This window comes from Narcine bancroftii, chromosome 4 (assembly GCF_036971445.1).
Source record: "Narcine bancroftii isolate sNarBan1 chromosome 4, sNarBan1.hap1, whole genome shotgun sequence".
NCBI classification, from domain to species: domain Eukaryota; kingdom Metazoa; phylum Chordata; class Chondrichthyes; order Torpediniformes; family Narcinidae; genus Narcine; species Narcine bancroftii.
In genome coordinates this window covers 306513492-306535585 of record NC_091472.1, presented here as the reverse complement: position 1 = coordinate 306535585, position 22094 = coordinate 306513492, and the positions used below count along the sequence as shown (strand labels likewise).

Below are 22094 nucleotides of genomic sequence, written 5' to 3'. Positions count from 1 at the left end.
CACCCTATGCATACATTGAGTCACAAGGTACCCCTGACACCTCAGATGGGACCCAGGAGTCACGTCCCTTATATCCAGATATTGAAACACTGGGACATGACGGGAACATCGGGAATGGGGACACGTCAGTCAAGATACAGGCCCCTTTACTTAAAATAAAAGGGGGATTAATAGACATCGAGACCCCCGCAGGATCCAAGAAAATAGAAGAAGACTTAGAGACACAGAAAAGGAACATGAAAAAGGTTCAGGATAACGTTGAAAACTTAAACAAAGATGTGATTGTGCTAGGGCAGATCAGTAAGGAACAAAAAGAATTAATGGTAGATGTATTGAGAGAAATGGAAAAGATAACTACAACACTGTCAGCAGAACTCCAAACAGGAGGAGTAGTATCAGGAGTAAAGGACGAAAAGTGTAGTACAGATGAGGAAACGAGATACGGCCCACCATGGGAGGGAAGTAACAGAAGGGAACTCGGAAAGGAAAAGAGTAGACATGCCCGCCTGGACATAGTTAGGACGAAAGGGAAAGACGTAAAACCACTAGACATTAACCAAAGAAATTATCTTAGAGACAAGCGTGAACGATATACCTCCGACTCTGAGACATCAGGACCTGACGGGGACAGTGACAGTAGTGACGAAGAGGTGTCTGAACAGGGAGGACAAAATAGATGTATTCCAAGAGTAAAGATGGAACAGAAATCCCCAAAATTGAGATATCAATGCCCATTGCTGATCACGGGGCAGGGAAATCAAAAGTATGTACCCTGGTCACGAATGGACTTAGAGAGTCTAATGAAAAGACTTCCTCCATTAAGTAATGGGGCTGGTCCATGGATTTCTTGTTTCGAGCGAGAAACCTGTCAGGAACAATTAGCACTTGCAGATGTCAGAACTATCATGATAAAAATGAAGGCAGAAGGAGCCCTGAAGCAAATAGAGAGAACACTCAAAAGCGGAAAATTGGGAGATGAAATAGAATTTGACCCACTTCGAAATAGATTTTGGGAAGCACTTAGAGAAGCATTCCCTACACCCTGTAGTCTGGACGCCTTGGTAACCCTCCCAACTAAAAGGGGAAGGTGCGCATGAGTACCTCTCTCGAGTGTGGGACTTATGGGAAACTGGGACTGGAGAAAGACCGGTCCATAGCCCCCTAGGAAATGCTCATTTTCGAAATGGGACAATAAACAGACTACCTGGTCCAGTTCAAGCAAAATTAAGGGACATTGTGGGGTTAGAGACAATGCCTGACACATGCACTCAAACGACATCGTCAATCAGAACAGGCTAAGTCAGAAAGTGCATCCCAGAAGGGAGTGGACAAGACAACCGATAAATTGATGAAAGTCATAGAACAAATAGGGATAAAACTAGCGGCCCAACAGATAGTCCCACAGGCCATGGGGCCAGTGATAAATCCGGGACCCCAAGAAAGGAATGGTTGGGAAAGACCACTAAGTACCATGTATAGAGGAGAACATACCCTATGCTGGCACTGCCACAATCCTGGACACTACCAGCGGGACTGTCCAGAGGCTGGGAGAGGAAGGGGCATAGGATTACCCTCTATTAGAGGTTATAGAGGAAGAGGAGGAACTTTAAGAGGACAAGCAAGGGGTAGGGGTGGACACATCGATCGGCCCCAGAAAATTGGGGGATGGCAGAGTGATCAACAAGTACAGGCACCTCAGTATGACGAGGATATTTGGGAAGGTGCTGAATTAGATTATTGACGGGGCCCTGGAGAATCAAAAATCACGCCTCCCTGGGAGCCACCGAAAATTTGGGGGACGGTGAATGGAGAAAAAAATTGAATTTATGATTGACACAGGGGCAGCAGTAACGACCGTAATTAAATAACCCCCAGGGAGCACATATTCGGGCAAAACATTATCTACTATAGGATTCTCTGGGATAAGGGAAACACAGCCCTATACCGATAACATTGACATGACATTTGGACGACAAAGGGTCAGAACACCTGTCCTAGTTGTGCCAAGCTGCCCGATTAATTTATTGGCAAGGGATGTTCTTACTAAACTGGGGATAACCATACAATGTTCTGAGAAGGGCCTTCGGTTAACATGCCCAGGGAACACAATACAGAGGGAAGGACAGTTTGTATTAATGACCCCAACCAATGCTTCAGAAGACTCTGTGGAGGTTATTATTTTCTGGAGTTGACTACTGTATGACGAACCAGGCCCAGGACTGATTAAACAGTTTTTTGAGTGGAGGGCCAGTATTCCCCAGTATGGGGAGTACCAATACCCACTGGATCCCATGCATGTAACATTAAACTATACCATCCACCCGGACCTGGAGTATGAGGAGAGGTGGGACTCTCTAAAAGAAGGGAAGATAGAAATGATACATTGTCCATTTATCTTTGTGGGAAATGAGGGAATAGCTGCTATGGTTGTCATGACAGAAGAACAAATGGAGTGGTTCCACTTAGGAGTAGAAAGTGTACCGCATGTAACCTTGGGAATTGCCAAAGATCACCACACCCGACAGTTGGGACCGATGGTGAAGGAGGCAATGGGGTGTGAATACAGGCAGACGGAAGTCCCGGGATATTCCACCTCGGAGGGAGGGAAATTTGTCAGACTGAATATTGAAGTATGGGACCAGGTAGTAAATGAGAACGTAGAAAGAGACCGACCCATAAAAGGAGAAAATATTGATCACGGGGACTCAGACAAATATCTTTCTGATCTGAGCCCACAGATATGGACAACGGGGCCTTACGATGTGGGAGCAATAAAAGGGGAGGTATTTCTGGAATTAGCCAACCCCAGGCAGAAACCGATATGGAAAAAACAATACCGTTTGTCACCCAGCCAGGAGGAGGGTATTAGGGGAACGATAGGAGGGTTAATGGAGACGGGGGGTTTTAAGGGCGGCACCAGACAGCATGTGGAACACGCCCATCATGCCTGTCCCCAAACCAGGTAGAAAAGACTGGAGGATGGTACATGACCTCCGGGAAATTAACTCTGCTACCAAGACCATCGGGAGACCAGTCCCAGATCCATACGTTGCACTTAGGGCTCTGAGTCCAGATCACGAATACTACACTGTCATTGATCTGGCAAACGCATTCTTTTGCTTAAAATTAGCCGAGGAATGCCAAGACTGGTTCGCTTTCACTTACCAAGAGAATCGGTACACATATACTAGATTACCTCAGGGTTATAAGGACAGTCCAGGACTGTTCAATCAGGCCCTTAGTGAAATCCTAGTGAAATTGAAGCTCCCAGAAGATGTTACGCTGATTCAGTATGTAGATGACCTGCTATTAGCAGGAAGAACGGCACATGGGTGCCTAATGGGGACTGCAGTTTTACTCAGGGGCCTAGGTGAGGCAGGGTTTAAAGTAAAGAGGTCGAAATGTCAGATCGGAAGGAGGGTGGTAACTTTCCTAGGGAGACTCATTGGTAAAAATGATACGGCCATGTCCGAGACACATCGGGAAACGATACTAGGTTATCGAAAACCGACAACAGTACAAGTCATGTTAGCATTTTTAGGGCTCTGTGGATACAGTCGAACTTATGTCCCAGGATATGTGAGTTTGACCCAGGGTTTGAGGGAAATGGTCACGGAGATAGGTCACCGAAGGCTTAAGGAACCAGTCAGGTGGAATGTAGAACGCGAGGCGGTTTTCCTGCGTGTTAAACAGGAACTGGGAAAACGATCAGCCTGGCTAATCCGGATTATAGTAAAGAATTCCACTTGGACGTGGCTGAAACTGGGGGCATTGTCAGCTCAGTTCTGTATCAGAAGGATAGAGGACGAAGGAAGGTATTGAGTTACTATAGTTGCAGACTAGACAATGTAGAAAGAGGAAAGGCCCCATGTCTCCGATATCTCGCAGCAGTAGCTAGAACGATACAAAAAACCGCACATATTGTCCTCTGTCATCCCCTCGTTATTAATACAGACCACAATGTCTCAGCCTTTTTAATGTCTAGTGCCTTCAGCTTCTCGGCCAACAGATCTATTAAGATGGAGGACGCCCTTAAGGGTCCTCACATCACCTTCAGGTCGCCAAGGGACAACTATTCCAACATGGCTAGAGGATTGAACTCGGGATTTATGGAGACGCATGACTGTGTAGAAAGAGTCAAGATAGATTCCAAGCTGAAGGAGAAGCTATTTGAGGAACCCATGGAGGAGGTGGATTGGGAGTTATTTACAGACAGAAGTTGCCATAAAAGTTCAGAGGTAATGTGGGGGGATATGCAGTGGTAGGATGGATGGATGATGAACCCTATCTAGTAGAGTCCTCTATCATCCCCCAAACCGGCATCAGCACAATTGGCAGGTGATAGGGCTCATAAGAGGATTGGAGCTGAGCTTGGAGTGCAGTCCATATTGAAGCACCAGGCTGGATAAGAAGGGACTTTCGGACTGCAGCCGGACAAAACATCCGACATGATCTGGTTTTACGGAGACTTGTCAGGGCAGTCATGCTTCCCCGGGCTCTAAGCCTAATTAAGGTGGCAGGCCATTCCCTACAAAACACAAAGGAAGGGAAAGGAAACACGGCGGCTGACAGAGCAGCCAAACAGGTTACTGGATATCAAGAACCTATACAGGGGCTGATTCTGAGGTCCCATGGCAAAAAAGAGGAATTAGAGAGAAGAGAAAATAGTAGTAAGTTGAGTGACCAAAAAGAGAAGGAGGGAGAGGGACCCCCACCAAATATTGAACACCTGATAGAAATACAGGAAAAAGCTAGCCCAAGTGAGAAAGACGAATGGATGAAACATGGTGCTACACGACAGGAGATCATCTATGACAATCAGACAGTACATGTCTGGCGCTCCCCGATAGGTACGATAGTTGCCCCCCGCCAATTACTTCCGCTATTATTTGAAGCAGCACATGGGCCGACTCACATTAGCGCCACCGAAACTTATAATACGCTTAAACAACATTGGTGGAATCCCCACTTACGCGAGCACAATGACAACTTTAGAGCTGAATGTACTATCTGCAATGGGTATAACCAAAGGATCACCTTACCCCACCCGCTTTTACGATTTCCAGTACCGACAGCCCCATGGAAAGAGATCTATATTGATTATACAGATATGGGTACTGACCTTAGGACAAAGGAAGGATACCGATATCTCTTAGTGGCGGTAGATAGGTTCTCACGGTGGGTGGAGGCTGTCCCAACGAAGAGGGAGGATGCGGACAGTGTAATAGGCTGGCTGACACAAGAGTTGATACCCCGCTACGGGGTCCCCAGCAGAATATGCTCTGATAATGGGTCCCACTTTAAGAATGAGCTGATCCGACAGGTTGAAGAATACTTAGGGATCAAACACCGTTTCGGTAGTGTGTATAGGCCTGAGAGCCAGGGGCTAGTAGAAAGGGCAAACAGGACGATAAAATCCAAATTAGGAAAGGTTTTGGGTGGGACCAGGTTGAATTGGGTCAAGGCATTGCCATTAGTACTGATGTCTATGTGACAAGAGAAGGCCAAAGATACCTTCCTGTCACCACACGCGATTCTAACGGGTCGACCCATGCCCGGTCCAAAGACTGATCCAGCCTGGGTAAAGAATTGGGAAGAAAGGGAAGTGGAACTGGACCATTATATGCAGATGCTGGGTAATAGGGTTGCTTTAGTTTCACAACAGGTGGCGAATGCAAATAAGGAGAACCCGGACACTGAAGGAGTTCCAGTGAAGGAGGGAGACCTGGTGTATATCCGTAAACCAGGGAAGGTACATTGGACTGAAATTAGATGGACTGGACCATATACTGTTACCGCCATGACAGGTAGGTCGGTAAGAATTGACAAACCAGGGGATAATAATTGGCATCATTTTGCCTTTTGCTCCAAGGCAAAACAACAAGTAGCGAGTATTGGAAAATATGATGAGACTCATGTGGACAAAGCCGAGGGCCCTATGGGCATTCCTGCTGATGGGTTGCCAAACAAGCCAACAGAGTAGTTCGGATCCATGCGGGGCCAAAGTTATTCTGAAGATAGATAAAGACAAGGATAGCACCTTCCAGTTCGATCTATGCAGTGTAATAGCGTGTGGTAGGAATGAGGCGTCCTGGAGAGGATGTTTACATGTGTAACGTTCAGAGAGGATATCCGGAGTGGGGCCTACATGTATGTCTGTCCTGGGGTGAGGTTTGGTGGTGGACAGGACCCGACACTAGATGGATAAGAAAGCCCCTTAACAAAGGGTCCAGCAGACCCCTTTATAATTTTTTCACTAAGGCCTCCCTGATAGGTGTTGCCGTTATCCATACTATGAAAGGCAAAAACCCCATGATTTTGGCAGTAAAAGCGGGGCTGAACAACCCGTGGAATATGAAGGGATGGAGCTCTAAGACATGCGAGGGGGGCACAGGGAGAGAACCTGGAGTCAGAAATCTCCTCTACCTAATGATTGGAGTGTCTGTAAGTGGAAAAGACCCTTGGGGAGTGGTGAGGTTTGACTTACAAACCTACACAAAGGACATACCCAAACCCACTTCTACAGAGGAGGTAGTGCGAAAATTTGATAGTAAGAAGCTGTCCAGGGAAGAGAAGATAGCAACCGAGACAGATATAGATGAGACAAACTCCTGGATAGAACAGATGGGTAAATATGCGGATCAGGCAAGGTATGGAAACTGCTGGATCTGTGCCCGGGGAAGGCCAACGTTACGGATGAGCAGATCGATTTTTGAGGAGACAGATGCTATGGACTGCGCCTTGAACCTAATGTCAGAGTCTAACCCACTGAATAGGTGTCTGACATGGGAACAGGCGTTTCCCATAGCTCCGGCCAATGTGACCCCCCCTATCTTTCGATCCACGGGCATAAGTAATGTTACTTGCTTTGCCAATAACAACACAGCGGCACACGCTTTCCACATGGGTTGGCTACCCAGTGACTCGTGCAGGACTCATGTTGATCTCAGGGGCAGCAGAAATGCTACCCGATTGACCCAGGCTTTGGCAGATATTTGGTGGTTTTTGCGGAGGTAGAGTGCTGTATAACTGGCTCCCCTCTAACTGGAATGGTCGGTGTGCTTTAGTAACGCTTAATGCGCCAGTCCTGATTGTGGAAAGGCAGGAGGGGGACGAGGATGCCCTAGATCTACACCAAACAAGGGGTTGGATGTGGAGAAGAAGGAGTGTTGGACTCCTGGGGCCAGAAGGAAGGAACCCTGACAGGGTGTGGATTGATGCAATTGGCCAAGCCCGGAATATACCGGACGAATTTAAACTAGCTGATGAGATTGCAGCTGGGTTTGAAAACTTTCCTATATTTAGTGCAATCTTTCCCATCACAGCAAATAAAAACGTGAATAGGATCCACCTAATTCACTATAATGTCCAGCGCCTTACAAATTTGACCAGGGACGTTGGTGAGGCAGTACACCAACAACTGTCAGAAACTTCCCTTATGACGCTTCAGAATAGGATAGCGATTGATATGGTCCTGGCGGAAAAAGGCGGAGTGTGTGCCATGTTTGGAGATTTATGCTGCACTTCTATCTCTAATAACACAGGGCCAGATGGGTCACTCACTAAGGGGCAGACAAAACTTAAGGCATTGGCGAAGGAATTAAAAGCCCAATCTGGAGTCTCTAACCCTGTTTTGTCCTGGTTACATGGAGTGTTTGGGAAATGGGGCACAACGTTGGGACAACTTTTCCTAGGATTGTTCATTTCTGTATCCATTTTTATCACATGTGGCTGTTGTTGTATTCCATGCATTCGAACGCTGGTCACGAGGACCATTGAGAGAGCCTTTGCCAACCGCGATGAGCTGCCTCCAAAATATCAAGCTCTACAAGCTACGGAGCGGGACTATCTCACATCACAGGAGGTGTCAAAAAATGCTGAGATCAATCCGGAGTCTGATGGAGAATGCGACAGGGAGGAGGGATTATAAAATAGATTGTAAAACAAATATTATAAAATAGATTGTAGCACAAATGTTAACTTTTATCTTAACTAATTACAAATGCTTAGAAGGGATAGCCAGTTATTTGCTTAGGGGCAAACGGGGAGGAAACTTGTAAACGGGCAATGGGATCGGGGAAACGGATGGGGGGTATACGCTAAAGAGGGTTGGGGGGAGCCCTCGCCCACCAGCCGAAAAACCCCGTGAACAGAACCCGTATAGAGCTTGGCAATAATAGGCAAACTAATGTAACGCGGTGGTAGCATAGTCAGGGCAAGATTGTCCTCTAAAGAGGACAAAGGAGGGATTGTAAGGTAAAAACATCATGAGTTCGGACCGGAGAAGGAGTCACCCAGTACTAAGGAGTAACAGGATGCAGGTGTGACCTTGTACGCTCAAGATAAGTGTGGCAATAACAAGATGATGTGCAGCAGACTAACAGAGAAGGGTAGCAACAGCTTATTCATTGGACAATGTAATGGTATGATAATTTACTAAGTGCGTGTCCTGAGGTATAAAAAAAACACCACTTGCTGATATTGGGAGAATGCGCCTTCTCCAACTAACACTGTTATTTGCAAGTGTTACAATCCGGTAATAAAGAACCTTGATTTCGACTCAGTCTGGTGTCTGACTCACTCATTCTCGAACAAAGCAGACCTAACATCACCAAACTCCCAAGAGCCCATTCTACTGAAAGCAAAGAATGGAGTTGAATGGAAAATCAGTCAATACTCACTAGAATACCTGAAAGAACACAATTATAACTCCATTCTTTGTGTCCACTCAACAGTAAACTATCCAATCCAGCCTCAGGAGCACCCTCCCCAACTTGGAAAAAAAAAGACACTGGGAAATAGGGATTGGTGGAGAGTCAGATGTAATTATTAGAATTGAACTGTTGTCTACTTTGAAGAGGATCATGGTCAGAGCATCTCTCAGGCACATCCTCCACACACGAGATGGGTTGTGAATTTGTGACTAAAACTCAACTCCAAGTAAAATGTAGGGAAATCAACAGCAACTTTAAATGTCCTTTTATGACCCAAAACTTTCAGATTCGGTTGACAGTGGGGCATCATACGCAACTGGTTGCTCAGAGAAATTTCTTTACTTTTCTTAAAAGCATAAAAGGCATCAAGTATGGCTGTGTCATTGCTCCAATTTCTCAATATCTGCTTGTAATGCTGCACCTCACCTTAGAACTTCTTGGAGTAAAAACAAAACATTACAAATGGCGAAACTGTTTAGCCTACTTCATCTCCATTCCTAAACCAAGATAATCCCAAATCCAGTCATCAAGTTACAGCACACAGACTACATTGCCTTATACATAGTGGGCGTGATCTATGTTATTAACTAATTCATTGACAGGTACAAGAGAATAGTTTATAATGGACCATTTGATAAAGATCCATGACAAGATTCTGGAAAAAAATATACACCTTCCCATATCTTGGGAACCATTATTCAAAGGCAGTCATCAGTGATGAAATTTACCGCTGGCTTCAGGGTTAGAAAGCCTTTGTGTAGGGGCCAAAAAATGAATAATTTGATTATTTACCTTGTTAGGATGGCATCCCGTTGGTTCCCGTGAGCATCGGAGGCATCTGCGGTTTTAGTTTGGCTTTCCGCAGCCATCTTTGTTGTTGTGCGGATGCATGAGTTCCAGGAGTGTGTGCAGTGCGTTCTTATATTAGAGTGCCATTTGGAGCATGCGGTAGTGTATGACTCAAATCGGGAGTATTAGAATATATTATAAAAACATGGCGACATAGAGAAGGGTAAGTGAAACGCTCATGATTTTCATTGACCATGTTCACGGTATTCATGTTTTCACCAAGATCAATTCAGATATTATTAAACATTTATTAAGATGTTATTTATGGACATTTCAGCATTAAAGAAGATAATTTCAAGTTTGTGCGCTAAAATAAAGGATTTAAATACATCTGGACTTGGCAATAAATGAAGCGAGTCGCAAATAAAGCGTCTCACTTAGCCATCAAGCAAATATTTATTGGATCAAAGTCGCATACTTTAGTCGAAGAAAATTTTATTGTTTGCAACAGAAAAATGAAGGTTAGAGGATAGGAAAAAAACTGTGCTTTGGACTGATACTGAAAACAAGATGGTGGCCATCTTGGAAATGCCTTGAGTTGGGGGCAGTTTGTAATCCATATCCAATCCATCCGCTATGAGTATCGGCCAGAGAGGGATTAAAGTTTCTAATCTAATAGCAACGTGTCTTATAATCATGTTGGTGAAGCCACCTCTTGTAAATCAGTGATATTATTGACGGAAGCTACAGTGGAAACTCTATTATCAATAGCACCACGTTACAGCCATTAGAAGCGATAGGCTTTTGTCTGTGGACTCCTGTGTATTTGTGGAAAGCTTGAACAGCTTGGATTTTGGAGTCCATTGGATACTGTTGATTTGGCTTGTGTTGTGTATCCTCGAAGGATGGTGGAACAAGATGAGTAAAATTGGCTGCAGCAGCCTGCTAACTTTGCTGTTAAGGAGCAACGTATTAAAGACTTATTAAAGGATGCAGATCTTAGAGAAGAACTGAGCCAAAATAAACTATTTACATGTGGAAATAAAGATGTTCTCATTAGGCCTTTTCACACCTCAATGTAAAATAAAGATTCTCAGGAAATTTTCCCAGGAACCCTCACATGAACCTGCGGTGTGAGAAGGTCGGCCTGGGAATCTTAATCGGGTAATTTTCCCAGACCACCCTCTCCCTGCGATGCGAGAAGGCAAATGGCCAAGCAGAGGAAGCCTCGTGAAGTCAGCACTTGCACGCTGAGCCACGGGGGCAATTAAAATTAAAAGATTCACACCACCTGACAACAGCGACTGCAGCACACTGCAGGATGAACGACCGTCCTCGTTAACCATAATCCCTCATGTAGCTGGAACTGCTCTGCATTTCCAAGAGTGGTTCCAGCTGCGTGAGGGATTGTGGGAAATGAAGTCAGTCCTGTAAGTACATAACGCAACATCAGTCAGGGGTGGGGAGGGCAAACTGCCGGGAATTTAGACTGCAGTGTGAAAAGCCCGGGAAGTCATGCATTCCTGAGAATTTCACAGAGTCCAAGTAGGGTCACTGCTTGCCTGTGGTGTGAAAATGGCTATTGAAAGACTGAAGTTGGCAAGAGAAGAAGCCATGGCTTTGGTTGATGGGAATTCAGACATTGCAAAATCATTGCAGAAGACAACAACTGAATATGAAGACAGCAATGTGGAAATGCCTGAGATGCATCACCAAAAGATGAAGAAAACAAAGGATGAAAATGCAATGGATGTACAATTCAAATTTGAGAAAGAGTCAAATATTAAATTAACATTTGACCTGCATGAAGAAATACAAGCAGTTGACAATGCATCAAATGTTGAAAGCAGGAGAAGCAAACGTCGTTCCGATTCAAGCTCCAGTTTCCAGTACAACATCTACACGCACAAACATCAAAGCTGAAACGGCCGCTCTTCGTGTCTGACAAAAAAGCACGAGGAGCAGCTAAGGAGGAAAGGAATGAAAAGGAATGAGGAGGAACAGATAAGAGGGGAGATAAAAAGGAGAAAGGAACAACTGAAGGTGGAAACAAGCATTGCTGCTAACATGGCAAAATGAAGGTAAATATCCGAAGGTTCAATATCTGGTGGTCAAAGTAAGTTGTCTAAAAGTGTATGATGGTATGGAGTCATATTTTGAAAAAGAGCCACAGGAAGGGAAATTCATTATTAAGGTAAATATCTTAGTATCACAGGCACAAGACATGCATATATATCTGGACAAATCCTCCCAGAGCATGGTGTTATCAAGACACATGAAACAGTGATAACATCCGCAGACAGAGCTGTGGCTTGGATCCAAACTCTGCAGATCCTTTGGCATTTGAGTCAAGCATCAGAAATATGGGAGAACCTACACCAGAGATTTCCAGAAACATTACCTGCTCCATACAAGAGGCAGTGAACAGAGCAATGAACTATCTTCCATGAGAAGACACAATGAAATTACTGCATGATTGATCCAGTTATCGTCTCTCTCTTCTTTGCCCAAGAAGGCGATTCAAGCTTTTATTGGAGACCCACTTCAGTACCAGTCGATCATGAGATCTTTTAGATGCCAAGACCCTGAAGATTATCAGATTATCTTTATTTGGAAATGTATACAGGACAGGCAAAGAAACTTGTAAAGACTTGTCAACATATCTTCTCAGAAAGAGAATTCAACAAAACTAAGTTTTTTTAAACTAGAGAAGCATTTTGGCAACAAGCTTAGAATTGCTTTAGTTTATATGGTCATCAAAAAAAAACGAATGATGGTAAGGCTCTACAAGCATGCACTCGGTTTTTAAGAGGATGTTGTAATGCCATGGCGGATTAAGTGAGCTTGACAGGCCTGGTAATATGCAAGTCATCTTAGATAAATTACCCTACCGAATGTGGGATAGATGGAGACATTTGCCTTGTGATTTCCAGAAAAAAACTTATCAAAGAGCTACCTTAAATAATTTGGTGGATTTTCTTGAAGGGGAAGTGTATATTGAAACAGATCTGATATATATGGAATACCAGAGACACTTCAATGGGGAACAAAGGTGTAAGGAGGTCTAACTCCCAGTCTAGTCCAAAATTGAAATGGAGTACTTTTGCTACTACTGCATCAGCAATAAATAAAGAAAAAAGATAAAGTAACTAAGGAAAAGGAGAGTTTTCCTACGGAGTAGAGTTGTTTGTTCTGTAAAGGTGGGCATGCTTTGTAAATGTGTTTACGATTGGAAAAGGAACAAAGAGAAATCACCTTTTTTAAAAAAAGAAAAATGGAATATGTTTTGGCTGTCTGTGTAAAGGGCACAACAGAGAAAACTAAAAGAAGCCACTTAGTTGTAACATATGCAATTTTAAGCATCCTAAAACACTGCATATCCATCAAAGGAACAAGGGACTGGGAAAGGCATCTGAACCAATATTTAAGGAATTTTTTAAAATCAGAAATAGATGAAAATGAAGTATTAGAAGATGTTAAAAATACTGCTGGTGATTATTCCTGTGTAATTGAATCAGAGGTAGGACTAAAACAAAAGATTGAGAACAAATTTGAAAGTAGTTTGTGCAGTTCGGAGATTACTGCAGACAGACAATGAAGAAATTGCTGTGCAATTGGCGAACTTAGAAAATTGCATTGATGGAATAAAGAAGCAAGTGACTGATAAATTGGTGCAATTGCATTCAGAGAACAAAATATTAAAATGGGCTTGGAAATATTGAATAATCACAAAAACAGTGAACAAAAAGATTTTAACTTTGTACTTGAAAACAAAACTGGATTTCACAGTGATGAGAATGATTCTTCAGTTTCAAAAGTGACTGAAGAAAAGGTCGAGAGAGGGTGACAAGAATAAAGATTTAACTTCCAAAGTCAGAAAACGGAAGAATAACTGCCAAAATGAAAACAGTTATTGAGGAAAGAGATTCAACATTATCAAAATGTAAAAGGTTGGAGGAAGAAATTTATCTGTTGAAAGAGAGCAAGTCATTGGTTAATAACACAAAACAGTTGACTGCAGAAAACAAACAAGAATGCAACTTTGAAGGATCAGTTACGAACAATGCAGAATCAAAGGGAAATTGCATTTCAACAATGTGACGAACAAGATGAAGAAATAATGCTGTTTGAATCTAGCCTTATAACCAACCGCAGAAAGAAAAAATGAGCAAACCTGCTGCAGGGAAGGTTAAAAAGACTTCCATTGAAATCAAGAGAATCAAACAAATTTTCAAAATTTCGGTTAAAGAGTTCAAATTCTTCCTATGAGAAGCAGAAAGCTGAAGGAAGAAAGTCAAACGACATGCCTCATGTTAAACTTAAGCAAAAAGCTGTGTCTATTTTGTCTGAGGAAGATTTGAGGTTTACTGGTTGACATTTTAACTCAAAGATTCTGGAGGCAAGGAAACTTTGATAAGTATAAACTGACTGTATTTCGCTGTTTTTGCCCACTATATGGGTTACAGACTTTATTGATCCAGAATGGTTTTCAAGGCTAGAAAAAGATCTATACAAGCTTTGAATTTTATATTTTATTTGTATTATATTGTGTAATTATTATTTAAGACATTATGTCTAATTATAATAATTAGGGGATGGTACTGTAAGGGTTTACAGACTTTATTGATCCAGAGTGGTGGTAAAGATCACTCTTTTTCAAGGCTAGAAAAAGATCTATACAAGCTTTGAATTTTACATTTTATTTGTATTATATTGTGTAATTATTATTTAAGACATTATGTCTAATTATAATAATTAGGGGATGGTACTGTAAGGGGTTACAGACTTTACTGATCCAGAGTGGTGGTAAAGATCACTCTTTTTCAAGGCTAGAAAAAGATCTATACAAGCTTTGAATTTTATATTTTATTTGTATTATATTGTGTAATTATTATTTAAGACATTACGTCTAATTATTATAAATAGGGGATGGTACTTTAAGGGCCAAAAAAATGAGTAATTTGTTTACTTACCTTGTTAGGTTGACGTCCCATTGGTTCCCGTGAGCATCAGAGGCATCTGCGGATTTCATTTGGCTTTCTGCTGCCATCTTTGTTGTTGTGCACACGTGCAAATTCCAGGAGCATGCGGAGTGTGTTAGAATATTAAGAGAGCCAGCTGGAGCATACAATAGTGTGTTCGTGTATTGGAGTGCGGGTTGGAGCGTGCGTGGTAGTGTATGACACAATGCAGGAGTTTTAGAATATGGCAACAGAGAACGCTCAATTTTCATTGACCATGTTCACTGAATTCATCTTTTCACGGAGATCAATACGAATGTTATTAAACGTTTATACAGATGTTATTTATGGACATTTCAATGTTAAAGAAGATAATTTCATGTGTTAAATACATCTGGATTTATATTGGAAATAATTGAAGCGCGTCACAAGGTGTCTAACTTGGCCTTCAAGTGACTATTTATTGGATTAAAGTCACTATACTTTGGCTAAATGAGGATAAGTGTGGTTCAAGATCTCTATCACGGTACAAAGCTCATGGTTCACCATGATTCCTATCATTATGTATACTTTTGAGACATGAGAAGGACAGGACAAAATTCAAAGGAATGGAGATACTGTCTCTACAAAATGCTTTAAAACCCTCTGTCAGGACAAAACAAAACCCTCTGTCTGGACAAACAAATTCAGCATCTATGAGGCCAACATTCCCAGCAGAGAGAGCCAAATTACATTTAGCTGCCTTCACTAACACCAGGTTAAAATCAAGTCCTCCAAAATGACACAATTTTGTGCTTTGTCATTAAGCAGACACAGGATAAGATTTAAGGAAGTTTTCACAAATTTCCACCGACTCATAGAACATTACAACACAGGAACAGACCCTTTGGCCCACAATGTCTGTGTTGAGCAGTTAAATTAAACTAAACTTTTTCTGCAATCACCACCAATGGCCGCTCAAAATAGAGAAGAACTGATATTGAGAACCTTCATTTATTAGGAGCTCACATAAACCCAATGTAAATGCTGGAAGTGTATCCAGCTCACAAACCATTTACTTGCCTTCCTCGACAAGATTCACCTGGTGGCGTCTGCAGATTCCACACCTCAAAACCCACAAAAAGGGAGAGGGAAGTTAATCACAGTCAATTCTGCCAGAACTGCTGAAAATAATGACAGCGACTTTCCCCCCCAAAGGCTGGAATAAAATTACCCAAGATCAAGAGCTGATCGTAACATTCCAGAATTATTTAGATACCTTTTCAATTTGCTTATTTTTGGAGCTGATTTTCTCACTGCATTTTATTCAAGTAGGGAGAATTTTTTAAATCTGAATTTGATCTCTTAAGACACACATGTCAAACTCTGGCCCGCGGGCCAATAATTATATTTGGCCTGCAAGATCATTTCAAAAATGTATTAGAGGTGGCCCGCCCTGCAGCGAGAGCCGATGCTGTTTTTTGGTAATGTCACCCCCACCATCCTCCCCCTTCATTGCACATCCTTCCCCATTGTAACACGAGAAATTGTAACACGAGAAGTCTGTCGATGTCATCAGCCGGCAAGCCGGTTGGAAGGCTCCCCGCACAACCAGTCACTTCTCCCACCTGTGGAGCGGTGTGGCGGATGGGCGAGCGCCTGTAATTTCCTGTCGGCGCGACGGGCATGGCAGGCTGCGCACGGCCCCCGGGCAGCGCGAGCCCCGCGCGACTGGCACCGGACGGCCCTTCCACAGCGCGAGCGCACTTCTCCTGATCGCCACGGCCTTCAGCGCTTGCACCCGCGCGGACCCCAGGGGCGGCTGGTTCGGCCCTGCACGTGAAGAGAGATGGTGGCTGTCCGCAAAGGCTGATCGGCAGCGCGCTGGGCCTGAGTGGGTGGGTAAGCAGGGGTGGGCAGAGGGTGCAGGTGAGGAGTAATGGGCAGGGGAAGTTATGGTGGTGCGAGGGGCAGTTAGAGGGAGGGATGAGTAGAAGGAGGGGTGGATAGGGAAGAGGTAAAAGGGGAGGGGCAGGGCGAGTAGGGGAGGGGTGATTAGAGGGTGAGAGACGGGTAGAGGGAGGAACAGGTTGAGGGGAGAGGCAGTAGAGGGGCGTGTATAGGATGGGGTGGGTCGAGGCAGAGCGAGTGGAGTGAGGGGTGAGTAGAGGTTGGGTAAAGGACTGGTCAGGTAGAGGGATGGTGGGTCGAGGGTGAATAGAGGCCTAGAGCCTGAGGAGTGAGCAGGAAATGCTGAGTCCTGATGCAGGCCAAAATGGACACAGCCTGTGAATGCTGACTACATCTCCACAGGGACCAAATAGGTTTCCCTCAGGTCAAGCAAAGGGTGAACTTGAGCTACCTACTCCTGACCTGTAACATTATCCTCCTAAAGTTATATCCTAAAGTTTAACATTACACATGTCGAAAGAAGAGAAAACATGCAGATGTTGTTGAAAATTTTCAATGAATATTTAGTTCGGCCCTCGACTTGGTCCAAGTTTTTAATTTTGGCCCTCCGTGAATTTGAGTTTGACACCCCTGTCTTAAGACTAAAAATATCTATAGTCTATTTGCATAATTTTAAAGGCTTGAAAAACTTAAATATATCCCTTACCAAAACAGGTCCTCCAATACATCGAGAGGCAGAACATTTGGATGGAAAACCACAAAGAGTCGCTCTCTGACAACAGAATCAGAAGCAGCAAAATTTTGCGGTGGAGGCACAGGAAATTCAACTTGCAATCGTGACATCTGAGCACTACTCCCTGAAAAACCCTGCAATAAAGGTTAGTCACGTTATCTTTGAACCATTCTTCAACTGCAATTTCAAAATTTTCTGAAAGCATTAGTGTCCAAATTTTTTAAAAACGAAAGAAGGCAGTGCTTCAAACAATCAAATATACAAACCAATAACCATTATTCATTTCAATTGCAGGTAACTGGTCATTGTGTTTATCTGAGGCAGTAACAGATGATCAGCTTTAAGACCGAATAATTAATGCAAAAAATCAACCTAGACTATAATGCTTTATTAATCATGTTGGACGTGTAGGCAATGAACAGCACTTTGCAAGTTAAACTTATGGCAGAGTTAACGCACAAGATCAATGACTTTTCATTCATGGAAATAGGACCTTCAATATTAACTCAAAACTCAACATATAGAGCCCATAATGTTGAAGTTAAACTAACACTGCTGCTTGCATACAATACATATCCCACTATTCCCTGCATTTAAACCATATAGGAGCCAAAATCTTATTTCCACATATTTAATTTTTATCTACACGTGATAAGTAGGAAAATGTGTAGCTGCAATTCTCAGGGGTGCCAAGATGGCCTGGACTTAGAAAACTGATAACTTCAAAGTTAGCATGTGACATGAAACTCAAACACAGTAATGTAATAATTTGGCTAATGAAATAGGCAGAAAATGTATATACAACTGAAGACTAATTTTGGAAGGAAGAGCATTGAAAGGCGGTGTACAACTGAAGAATCTCAGTGTGCAAGTGCAGTTGCACTTGAAAGAGGCAAGAGAAACCTAGCTAGTTAAGGAAAAAGAATTATATCTGTATCAAAAAAAGGTAATACCCCATGTCCAAAATTCTGTTAACCAAAAATTTCTATTAACCAAACTTTTTTTCACTGCTGAGATGACATCACAAGTTGAAAAAAAAATTATCGCTTGACTTGCCCATGTAGGGATCTGACGCTCTGATGGTGCAAGTTTAGTAACAACAGAGCTCAGAACCAAGCAGGGAGACAGACATTGAATGGTTGGATGTCAGCTCAGAGAAGCAGGCTGGAACCTCGAGCCAGTGAGTACAGAAGGAAGTTGGCGGGTCAGGCAGCACATGGGGAGAAATTAGAATGGCAATTATCCTCTTTTCAGGTAACTCTCTCCCCTTTCTTTCCATTTCTTCTTTTCCACCGCACCTGGTTCTCTGCTGTCCTGGTGTCATCAAGGAGAGCGGCCTCCTGGGCAAGAGTGGGGGACCACCAGTGGAGAGGTGTAGAGGACTGCTGTGGGGAGCTGTCGGGCACTGCTGGCAGCTGATGCTACTGTTGTTTTTGGGTTTTTTCAGTTTTTGTTCCGTTAACTGAAAAAATCCAGTAACTGGAAATCGTCCAGTCCTAAGCTTTTCAGATATGGTGAAATGCACTGTACTAAACCTTTCTTGTGCAGCACACAAATGTATAATCCAGTGATCATTAGGGGAAATCAGAGGTGGAGAGAATGGGCAAATTTAAATTCCTAGGAGTCATCTCAGAGGATCTTTCCTGGACCCAACACATGAATGAAAACACATCAATGCATGTCTTTCTCAGCAGTTTGCAGAGGTTTGGTATGATATGACATTGAAAATCTTCCAAGGATGTGTAATGGAAAGTGTGCTGACCAGCTGCATCAATACCTCTGAGTGGAAAGCCCAGTACATCACAGGCAAAACTCTCCCCACCATTGAGAAAATCTACATGGAATGCTGCTGTCCAAGAGCAGCAAAAATTATCAAGGATCCACACCAGAAAAGAGATATAGGTATAACCAGGTTCAAGAGCAGTTGTTACCCCTCCACCATCAGACTCCCTCAACAACAATTCAGACTCATTAAGGACTCTTACATTGCACTTTATTTATTATTGAATATTTATTTTCTGTATTTCAGTTTGCTTGCATTTCTTTGTTTACATTTCTTTCTTGGGCGGCACGGTTGGTGGAACGGTTAGCGCAATGGCTTTACAGTGCCAGTGACCATGACTGGTCCTGGGTTTGAATCCCGCGCTGTCTGTAAGGAGTTTCAATATTCTCCCTGTGTCTGTGTGGGTTTTCTCCGGGGCTCTATTTCCTCCCACCCTTCAAAAAACATACGGGGGGTGGGTGTAGGTTAATGGGGTGTAAATTGGGCGGCACAGACTCATAGGGCCAAATTGACCTGTTATGCCCAAATTAAAAATTTTGTACACCTATCTTTTCTTGGGTAGTTTTTTGCCAATAAAGAGAAATTCTGCCTGGCCTGCGGGAAAAATAATCAAATGGTTGTATGTGATGTCGTGTATGTACTCTGACAATAAATGTGAAACTTTAAAATGTGCTGGAGAAATTCAGCAGGTAATGCAGCAAATAAAGGAAGAAAAGAGTAACTAATGTTTTGGGCCTGAGCCCTTCATCAAGGTACGAGTAAATAAAGGCAGGCAATAAGGTTCAATAATGAACAAGTTTTTGCAAAATTTTGTGAAACACATAAGTTTGCAGACGCTGTGATTGCAGTGAAAACACAGAAATCCTGGAGGAACTCCATAGGTCTCATAGCATCCACAGGAGGAAAAGATCTATTACCAACATTTCAAGGCTGAACCTGATATACTGTATTTGCAAAGTTTTGATCAGCAAACAGGTAAAAGTAAACAATTTCTTGTGGCAGGAGGTGAAGTGAAGTGACCATAGGCCACAGAGTCAGCTGAGGTTTCTTGGCAATAACCAATATTCAGAAGAAAATTCCATTTTGTGACAAGCTACAGACGTTAATCTTGCTGGGATTTCCAGAATTACGTAAGTACTTGTACATACAGCAAGGTATGAGCCCATGCCGCCCAATTAACCTATACCCCTGATAAATTTCAAATGGTGGGAGGAAACTGAAGCCCCAGGGAAAACCCATGCAGACATGGACAGAATGTACAAACTTCTTAAAGACACCCTGGGATTTGAACCCTGGTCCTGATCAGTGGTGCTATAACAGCATTGTGGAAACCATTACGCCAACTGTGCCGTCAATTGTGTCAGGAGGTCAGAGTCCGTATTTATTTGAATTGAGATTCTCTGTGTGGAATAGGGAAGCTGTCACTTCTCATTACTTTAATTCAATATAATAAACTTGTGCTTTAATAATTTCTGTAAATAAAGTTGAAATCCTTAATGCTAACATTGCAAATACTGAAAAACTTATTTAAATTTTAAGAATTGCAGATGCTGAAATAAAAATACTGAAACGCCCTGCAAGTCATGCAGTCCCTAGGAAAAGAGAGAAAAAAAAAGTCAAGGTTTCAGTTCTAGATGCTCCATCAAAACTCCTGATGAAGGTTCTGACCTGGAATCTTAAATCCCTTCCTTCTCCTCTTCCAACAGATCTGCCTGACTCCAGTATTTTATAATTTAATTTTACATTTAAAAAAAGTAGAGTACATAACTTGTCAATACCAACCAAAGTTGTCTACCCAAGTTAGTCCCGTTTGACACATTTCCCTCTGAATGTATTCTATTCATATACCTATCTATAAGCTACACTCAGCTTTCTCTTCTGCCAAAATCTATCAGAATATTCAAAGGCCATAGTTACAGCAGTACATCACCAAGATCAAGATATTACGTAAACCTCTTTCAATTCCAGTGTTGAAAGACAGTGAAATCAATCCTATACAACCACATCAGGTGAACTTGAATGGGCAAGGACTGTGATGTTTCCACAAGGTATGAAGACCAACAACCTCCAACCCAATAACTAGGTTGGCAAATGAACCAGAAATCCAATACCAAACTCTTGGCACCTTGAGAAACAACTGGATTATATTACATTGGTAGGGATTGAAATATGGGTTTCAGTAAATTCGGTCTCCCATTAAACAGAAGTACATAGGATGGTGTATAAGATAATGGCAGCTCGAACCTAGTCGCGATTATAAGCACGGAAGAGCAATGTAGTAAATTTTAAGGTGGTTCGTAAATCCATAAGGACCATGTTAGGTTCAACCACCATAAAGAAGTCTAATATTTTGTACTCACAGGCGAAGCTGGGGCCATCGGCTGGCCAACAGGACTGTTACAGGCAAGTGACATCATCTGAGCTGCCACAAGCTGCAAGGCCATCATTCCAACTGGGCTAAAGTAGAATACAAAAATAATAGAAATCAACTTTATAATTATTCCTATAATTAAATTATTTAAAAAAAACTCCCTGACCAATTTTCTAGTTTTGTTAGATATACATACTTTGATCGCCTGTCATTAGGATCATCATCCATGTAACTGACTCCTAATCGATTACCAGGTGGATACTCAAACCCATGCAGTTTTTCTTTTGCATACACAGCTGATGCCACGTTGTTGTACCGAATAAGTGCATACCCTAAAAAAAGATACCGATAATTGTTTGTAGACATCAATAATGGCATCCAACATTTTAGAATCGTAATTGGTCATTTAAAGCCCAAGTAATATCCTTTTTGTCTCCACCATATCTCACTATGAAGGATAACAGCTTAAAAGGTTTTTAAATAGTTTTGTAAGTATCAAATAAACCTTTTTTTATATATAGAGGGACACCATACCTATGCCTAACTTTTGCACAAGAAATATTGTTCAATGAACACCTACTTTTACAAAAGTAAGTATGAAATAGGTTTGCCACTTCAGTACGTGCATTGGTGCTTTTACAAAAAAGTGTTCTATGATGGGAAAAACTATAAGTGTCATTTACGTAACTTTCAATGGTTTTCTTTTGAGTAATGAAGCATTTAAGAACACTTCCCTTACACCAGTTTAAGGTTTATAATTGGTATCCAATTTCTAATGTCAGAAAATATTACCCTAATTACATCTTCATAAATGTTATCATCTTTGTAATGTTCCATGTCTAGAAATCATCTG

The 22094-nt window shown here is 42.4% G+C and overlaps 1 protein-coding gene across 6 annotated transcripts in view; it reads right to left on the bottom strand.

The window, feature by feature from the left end:
- rbm45 (RNA binding motif protein 45) overlaps positions 1–22094 on the bottom strand; it is a 42511-nt gene that overhangs the window by 5641 nt on the left and 14776 nt on the right. For 5 of the 6 annotated variants that reach the window (XR_011356838.1, XR_011356839.1, XM_069935816.1 and 2 more), the window contains 3 exons: positions 21438–21573; positions 21231–21327; positions 17061–17221 (listed from right to left, as the gene is read on the bottom strand). Coding sequence is in view for 4 of the 6 variants with exons in the window: in XM_069935816.1 (XP_069791917.1) it covers positions 17061–17221; positions 21231–21327; positions 21438–21573 (394 nt within the window). In the remaining 2 variants the exon portion in view is untranslated. Of the gene's footprint in view, positions 1–15472; positions 15571–17060; positions 17222–21230; positions 21328–21437; positions 21574–22094 lie in introns of those variants that run through there. The other variant, XM_069935819.1, reaches the window with a different exon arrangement.